The sequence below is a fragment of the Aphis gossypii genome, chromosome 3 (assembly GCF_020184175.1).
Source record: "Aphis gossypii isolate Hap1 chromosome 3, ASM2018417v2, whole genome shotgun sequence".
Lineage (NCBI taxonomy): Eukaryota > Metazoa > Arthropoda > Insecta > Hemiptera > Aphididae > Aphis > Aphis gossypii.
The window spans coordinates 26410834-26419944 of NC_065532.1; the positions used below are offsets into that span (position 1 = coordinate 26410834).

Consider the following 9111-nt stretch of genomic DNA (forward strand, 5'->3'; position numbering starts at 1 on the left):
GTTAACTTACGATGATCGTGTATAAACATTGTACACTCTTAAACTACTATGTACCTATTTTGTTAATTTCCTACATGGAAAATTATTTTTTTCGGACTTGTGTTCACAACAATATTTTAATGTGGAAAAAATGTGTCTTATAAAAAAATAAATGGGCGGTGTGAGATGTGACTAAAAAAATAAAGATTACTAGAAATCACTCAAGAATCAAAAACAATTTCTGATGTGTTCATTAAACAGACAAAACTTGAACCAGTAAGTAAGCAAAAAAAATTTAAAAAAATATCACAAATCAAAATAATATTAATTTGTAAATTGTAAATATATCGTACCTATACCTAAATTTTAGATTAATGTACAATTAATACAACAATCAACAATCAGTATTTAAAAATATAAAAATTATAAAATAAGTGAAGTGGGAACTGGGAATGATAATTTGATAAAAATGTACCTAAGTAAATATTTGCGAGCAGTTTTTTTTTATTCATTTGGGCCATACGAGCCGGGCAAAACCTTTGCCCCCCATCCACCTCTATTGACAACTGAAATTATGCCACTGCCTGTATTTTATTCAAAAGAAAAAAAATTATTTTCTATTAGAAAATAAATAAAAATATAAAGAACCAATTTAATAAATAATATTTAAATTATGTGTCTTAAATCCAAATTTAAATTGGTCATATCGATATCTTACCGTCCATACTGAAAATTACTAATCGAAATTTAAAATGATTTGTCAATTGGTACTCAACAAGTCCATTATTAGGTACCACTTTTAATGTCAAACTTATATTTTTATGCTATCTTTTATGAATTTATTTAAGCATTCATTAATTTTTGACATTATGGGTAGTTAAATATGTTTTGTAATCCAATTGCGTTTTTAATTTGTAATATCATTGAATATGAATACTACTGTTAATAATTAATGATATGAAAATATATAAATCATAATTTTTGTTGTATCATATTAGGATACAAAAAAAAATCCCATTCTGTGGAAGCCTAGGGCTCCCTGATCCCTCCCTTAATGGCTTAATCCTACTCAGCATACTTGATATACATTTTTTATGTTATTTTTATCTTATTTTCATTAATAATACCCATATTTTATTATTTATTTATTAAAAAATATTTATAAAACTGATTTCATGGTTATTAACTTGAATATTATGTCAACAGTTTAATTTTATTATTATTTAAATATTATTATATTATTATTATTTTATACATTGTGTATAAAATACTACAATTAATGCAAGTTGTAGAAGTAGTTAGTATTTAAATTAAAAATTTTAATTTTTTAAATAAAAAAGGTACATGATATATTTTAGTGATTTAGAATAATTATTAAACGAAAAAATTAAAAGGAATTTTTAATTTAATTTTATTTGAAACTAATGTTACAATATACTGAGGAGCAAAGCAATTAACATTTGTTCAATGTATTTAAATAAAAGTTTTATCCCTCTTTCTCCTCTTTATTATAATAATTTAGCAGATTTCAAACTAATTTAAGTCCTACAATTTTCTTAATTTTGTCTTAAGGATAAAGTCTTACATAACTAAATTATTTATCTATGAGGATAAAAATGATACTTGAAACTATCTTAATATTGAATATTAGATCAATTAATACTCTGCTCTAAAGTGGTGTGTATAATTTGTATAATTTAATACATGGCTATGTAATATATTCTATAAATGTTATTATAGAATGATAGATGGTAGTGAACGATATTATCAACGTTTATAATTTATATTATTTACTTTTCAAATTTATTTTAATTCCAACATTGTGTAATATATATTTTAGTATTTATAGAAAGATCACAACAAGTGTAGAAGCCAGTCATGTACATGGCTATTAGTTACTTCCTTATACCTGTGTCCTGACAACTGAACATTAGTGTTTTATAAGCCAGATATAGTTTACTTTATCGTCTACATTCTACAACTATACTATAAAAATTTAACTTTAATGAGCACTGAATGAGCAATAATAGACATTAAAATATTAACATATCCATTATTTTCTCTATTCAACTTACCAAGCAATAGGCATATCTAGATCCGAGTATATTAATACATCAATAGTTTATTGGTAGGTATTGAATTGTTGTTAGATACTTACACAAAACCTATAAATCAAAATAAATGACAAAAAAAAGTAATCTGATGAGTATTACAGTTAAATCAAATAGTGTGTATTAAACAAATCAGATGTACCACAAATTTAAGTATACAATAGTTTTAATTTATTGAAGTCAAACAAACATTGAAAAATATCAACACAAAACAAAAAGTTCAATGAGTACTAAAAAAAAACTACAGTGGGTCTTAAACATATAAAATTTAAAATCATTAGCCAAACACAAAAAAAAAAAAAAAATAAAAAAAAAAAAATTAGAAACAATAAAAATAAATCTAATTATATCACTACGCAGTCTCACTCGTGTATATAAAAATGCTAGATTATTGATAAATCTTCATAATTGCTAAGCATTTAGGTATTGTTTTCCAATTGCAGTAATATAAATAGTTAAAATAAAAAAAAAATAATAAAAATATATAACAAAATGAGATCTAATACGGTAAATACAGCCTTTTAAATCAATACTTAATTAAAATGTGTTTAGAAATCTAATATCAACTTATGTATTTTCTGTAATTTTTTTATCTTGTATTTAACTTAATTTAAAAAAAAAATTATATAATGTATAGATATTAAATTAAATCAATGAAGTAAAAGTAAATATTATAAAATATAAAACACAAAACAATAAGTCTTGGAAAACAGGTAACTTTTAACTCTGCCACTATTAAAAAGGACCCAATACTATAAGCTATGCTTATGAAAAACATTAAATATTGTTGTAATACTACAATTACTATTATTTTTATAATTATTATTATTATTTATATCATTATTATTATTAAAATTATTAATATAATTATTATTATTAGTATTATTATTATAAAGATAGCACAGACAAGCATCAAGATAGGTACTTTTAGACTGATTTTCCATGAAGACTATCATATGTCACGAGGAGACGTTTAGCAGCACTGAGAACTGTAATGGAAATAAAAATATCATTATTATACAATACAGCGTGAATAAATAATGGGTGTGTATGTGATTAGAATGCTTACTTGTAGTGATGCAAAAGATATTAATTGCTATTTATCCATATCAGATTCTTGACCAGCAGAGAAAGTGCCTTTGCCTAAGCATCTTTCGATGACAGAGATGCATTCTTTGGACATTATATAAGGACGTAAACGTGGAGAAGCAAAAATAAATTTGCGGCATTCATTGTTCGCAATGATAACAAGTACCTCACTATTAGGAGCACTTGACAATTCATAAGCCTATTTCAACAATAATGAATAGTTTTAGTAAGAAAAACTATATAGAATTTTATTCTATAGTTCAAATCAAATAAATTTCAATTAGTAAATTTTTTCTTTTCAAATATCAACCTAATATTTATGATCACACAGTATTATTTAAAATCATTGAAGATATTTTTATGTCTACTGAGTTTAATATATAAATCTAAAACACATTGTATTATAGTAAGTACTAAGTACTATAGTTTTTTAGATAGTTTATTTGACAACATACCAAATCAATTTTTTACAGGATGCCAAATAAACTATAAAATAATTACTAAATATACTAATATACTTACATTGTCCTCAACCAAATCAATATAGCGTTCAAATTCTGTAGAAATAAAATCATTTGCGACTGTGCAGTCTAGAGCAGGACGGTATAGTGGTGGACGATTAAACATCATCGAAGGGAAACGACAAAGTTCAGTAGTCACAATAAATTGTTCAAGCTTGTGTGTGCCAAGTAGTGTTGTACCTTCTGCGTGTGAGAACATCATTAATACAACATCCATACAATGATCTGCAGAGAGGTTCCACACCTATACATCAAAATAATGTATCAGATTAAAAAAAAAACAAAAATAAGCTTTAGTAAGAAATTATTACAATTATTATTAATTAAATAATATCATATGAGATAAGCAATTTTTAAGCAGTGGTAATTCTGTTACTGTGGTATAACTACCCTTTTACTCTTCCATCTTAATACACGAACTATGTGTTACAAATAATGTGTGTTAATAAATTTGGTATTTTTATTGTGAAACATTTATGGCGATAGGTAGATTATATTAACAGAATAACACAGAAATTAATAGTGGATTAGTCTAACAAATTTATTTAATTTATTTTTATAAGTATAAAAACATATTTAAAGAATTATGATGGGTCAGATAGGCAGGCAGATATCCAGGATGTCTAAAAGTTTTGAACCATAATAAGTGAAATTGTGCTGAGGCGTCTATCTACCTGTTACAGAGCGAGAGGGTGCATTACAACGTGATAGGGGTAGTTGAGCGAGGAGGAGTAAATTAGACTCATACACATAACTACATGAGCAATAAAGCCGATGAGATTTTTTTTTCTTTCGACTTACCTTTTTAAACAGTTCGTCCTTGTTTACAGTTTCCGATATGTTTTTCAGCTTCATTTCAACGGTCCAAACACAGCGCGCATAAGCGGCAGAATTTTGTACGCGGAGTGTGAGTGTGTGCGACGAATGACAATAAATAAATTTTTTATTCCGTTATTATTATGGGCACTTAACAAGTAAACTTTTCGTTGCTATGAACCCCCGAAGAGTGGCGCTGCTGTTGCACGGTAACTGGCTCCGGCCCTCTGGGCGCTCTGGCTGGCTGCTGCGGCGACTGACAGCGGTGACTGGTGAGCGGCGGCAGCGATACTCGTAAACAATTCGATTTTTGAAACTCACTCACTCTCCGGCGGCACAGCTAGTGTAACGACCAAGGGGTTGGTGGAGAGCGGGGTGGTCGTTGCTCTCCACCGATCGTCCACCCCTTGGCCCGGCGGAGACTTATGGGTCGCGGCGGCCGGCAACGCAGTGTCGCCGATTTGAACGGCCCGAAAATGTGCTGCCGCCTATTATATTATTATTGTCGTTATTTTTCCTCGCCATCGCGGGTACCGGTCAACATTTTAACCGAAATAGCTTATTACACTCGCTTCCACCGCCGCTTTTATAAGAAAAACATTCGAGACATGCACTAACAGGATGATATTGAGAATTGTTCACAGTTTAGAGTTAAGGTCTGTTAAATGCGAAGTATTTGTGACGATCAGAGAGGGTGGGATTTGCTTGGAAAAATGTCACCGACAGGCGACAAGGCTACAACAATTTACAGGACCTGCGCATCCGTGAGATGTCTACTTGTGTAGTTGTGTACTTGAGATGTGTACCTGCCTATATAGCCCCACACAAACCTGCTGTCGCTGTGGTCCTTAGACGTAATTATAATATTATTATGCGCGTTTATATCTATATACAGAACCTCTAGAAGTTCGCTCTCGGAATTTGAAATCTCGTAGCATCCTATCATTCCTATCGTTTTAATGTTTAATCAGACAAAATACATTTAATTTAATTACTATTTACTATACATTTACACCACCTACGTATATTTATTGGTGACACGCGTATTATGACAAAAATATAATATGTTATAGGGATAAATATGAGAAATAACGTTTTCTTTTGAATAATGAATATAAATCAGTAATCATAATTATATGTAGGTAATATTTAAAACAGAAGTTCTAAAATATCGTACAATTATTATTGAGCAAAGAAAATATATTACGAAGTGATTGAGCTAATCATATAATCATGATAGACGACCTCATTTTAATTTAAACTGCATGTAACAATATTGTTAGTAAATAGTAGGTATTCAACGTTCGTTTTTATGCTTTCCAGTTTCCCTAATACGGTCGTACGGTCGTTAGATGTTGATAGTCATTATCAAAGTAGAAAATAATTGTGGACGAATAATAATTATGCCATTAAAACCATATCTTGAGGGTGGGTCTAATGGGTCTATTGGTCTACACTTATAACAGAGAACAGGGATTGAAAAATCGCAATTAGTATATGCAAATCAGCTTGTTGCTGTAAAAGGCTCGTCAATTTCCCTCTGATTTTCGCATTAAATCCTTTTACCCCTACGGCCCTGAAACCGTCGAAAATGTATTGATCAGAAGCCGAATATATTATACAGGCACGTCGTATATAAATATATATATATTTTTTTTTTTCAACAAAATAACAAATTTAAATTTTCCTATTCAGTTTGATTATACCTAGCTACAATCTTCCTGTCAAGTTCGGTTTAAATCAATTATGTCGACGTGACAACGAATTTTCTGTATAAATTATAATTCATTATATTTATGCATATATTCTATGTATAGTTATATAACACTACAACTATTAAACTATATATGTTTGTATATATATAATGTATATTTATAAAATGTCAGGCAGCTTCTGTTATCTTTACGGCCGAGTGCATCCATATTATTTATGGGTACATATTATAATTATATTTATCTGTTACGTAAACAGAAAAACAAACTTTGATGGGAAAAAAACTTAAAAATCATAAATGATTATAAGTTAAAAGTTATAAAATAAGAAAATTTGCTATAACTTTTCAGGGAGTGTTGACCCCCTTAACACCCACCTCATGTTTAATAATGTTATTACGTCGACGTCGGAGATGAATCAGTGAGTGAAAGAAACAGACCTCTACTCACCTGCGCCCATAATACATCTTGAATACTTTTTCCCTCTAAATTTTATCCTTCCCTATTGTTTTCGGAATAACGTACTATATACCTGTTCGAGGGCGTCATTTGCGGTACGCAGGGTATACATTTGCTTACCTAAAATTCTAAATTGTAACTTTTGGCCCGCAAAGCACATTGCACATGGCCCGCTCCGCCACATCACAAAAAAAATAAAAATTATATTAAAATAATAAATTAATAAGTAAATATTATGATTGTTGATAATTGATTGATTAATCACGTCTTTATAATCACAAAACAACCACTGTATGATTATTACTAATAACCACAAATTTTACTGATTTATTCTGTGCATATCTATTGTATTGTTTTATATTGTTAATTGTTTTTATTTAATTTGACTGTTGAAGTTTCAATTTGTATTAAATTTAGACATTTATAGCTTTTGCACTGCTTACTGCTTATATTACTTCATTTTACTTTATTTTAATTGTGTTAATAATTATTATTATACTACTATAATATTAATAATAACAAAAATGTCAAGAAAAAAATAAATAGTGGCTTGCTCAATATTTATGCGCGTACCGAAAAAAAAAATTTTAATGACGCCCCTGTACCTGTGATACCTGTCATATAGCTGTTATTATATAATATAGTGTTATTCAATCATTTAATTGTAATCATTAATGTATTATATAATATACTATTTACACTATATTATATGATACTATAATATCAATATGGTGTTTCCCTATTGTTACTAGTTTTTACTTATATAAAGTTATAAATTATAATAATGTATCGATGTGACTACGTCTAGCTATAGGTAAAATATTAATGTCAGTATTTAATATCTATGATATAGATAATTTTATTTTAACAAACTGTTCTCCTGTATCCGGGAAATTGTCAGTAAATAAATTATGTACCTATATTGTATAAATAAAAAATGAAGAGGCGGACATTTAATACATGACATAATAATTATTATAATATACTTTTATTATTTTTATCTTCACTTTGGAACCGTGATGCATGCGTGATATTAGTATTATTAATTAATTATGTATAATGTATTATTATTATATAGGTACACCCGTTCACAAACCGCGATTGCGCAATATAAGTGTGACTAGGTACTACTAATTTCTAAAGATATTATTGGTATATGTACATTGAAACTCGATATTCGTGTCCGCTGTACAATATAGTGTATGATACATTATAAATACATACCGTCATACTATAAACATAGATATATCATTATTATGTGCTGTGCGTACCTTTAATACTTTTGTTGTTTTAAGGTGGGTTTATAATACAGCGGTGTATAGTTGTAAATATATTATATATATGTAGGTACGTATAATATACCATCTGAGTGTTAAACAAGAGAACAAAAACGAATAATATTGACGTTTGACAGACTGCACGAACTCACACAAATTATTGTCATTCATCAAATTCATCACACGATGATATATAACACGTACAAGTAAATATAATATATAATATACCTACCTATGTGTGAATTATATTGCCTTTTTTATTTTGTTGTTTTACAGCTCCTATTAATATGTCAACGTGACAATGTTGTGATATATTAATTTATAATATAGTTATACGATGTAGGTATGTAATGCAAAATATATATATACCTATATATATAAATACATATAATATATGAATAAAGGATATAGACTATATTATATAGAGTAATATAAATATATACAGTAGTATATTATTGTGCATCATCGCTTTTGCAAGTAACTAGGTACTGCAGATTAATGAAAATATTTATATTTTGTTATTTTTGTACATGATTCTTCAATTCATGCGCTAAATAGAATCGACTGTATACCATATGGTATCAGGTACCGGCTTATGTTATATTATGTATGTGTACATAATGTACTTATAAATTATAACTTATAAGTATATAACAATATAATATGTTTTATGTATATTTTTTTTCATCCGTCAACGCAAGCTTAACCCACGCATGGCGCACTATTAGTAACTAATGCAAATAATAAAAGGTAAACAATAAGTTATCTGCTTTGTAATAATAAGTTTTTGTTTAGCTATATTACTGCTAGGTCCAAAAACAGCAACGCGCGTAACCGTTTAAAACTATAGTTCAGTAACCACGAATAATTATAATTATAACTATAATTATACATTTTAGTAGGTATACACTTATAGTTTAAACATTATGCTAAATATGTTTAATACACCTATAATGACTAATAGATATTTATAATACGATATGTCAATATACATACTGTTATAATATAGTGTATACAGTATATATGATAATAGAAAACTTCCATGTCCCGGGTGGCTTTGTGTAAACCGTCATGCTGTTCCGTCGATTGGCGTCAAGCATTTGTAATAATTAAAAATATGCACTGCAGACACAGCCACACAGGGGTT

At 28.4% G+C, this 9111-nt stretch overlaps 1 protein-coding gene across 1 annotated transcript; it reads right to left on the bottom strand.

Annotated features, from left to right (window-relative positions):
• Positions 1–2930: 2930 nt before the first annotated feature.
• LOC114131482 (uncharacterized) lies at positions 2931–4936 on the bottom strand. Its single transcript, XM_027996710.2, has 4 exons — positions 4502–4936; positions 3702–3944; positions 3160–3378; positions 2931–3079 (listed from the first exon to the last, which is right to left on the bottom strand). Exons 1-3 carry the CDS (start codon positions 4553–4555, stop codon positions 3187–3189), a joined length of 489 nt encoding a protein of 162 aa, XP_027852511.1. The 5' UTR covers positions 4556–4936; the 3' UTR covers positions 2931–3079; positions 3160–3186.
• Positions 4937–9111: the final 4175 nt, after the last annotated feature.

Excerpts from the sequence above, each read along its gene's own strand:
- LOC114131482 (XM_027996710.2), bottom strand. The coding sequence starts at position 4,555 with ATGAAGCTGAAAAACATATCGGAAACTGTAAACAAGGACGAACTGTTT. Across the intron at positions 3,945-4,501 it reads AGGACGAACTGTTTAAAAAG|GTGTGGAACCTCTCTGCAGA; the intron begins GTAAGTCGAAAG and ends TTTGATGTATAG. Across the intron at positions 3,379-3,701 it reads TTGATTTGGTTGAGGACAAT|GCTTATGAATTGTCAAGTGC; the intron begins GTAAGTATATTA and ends TTGTTGAAATAG.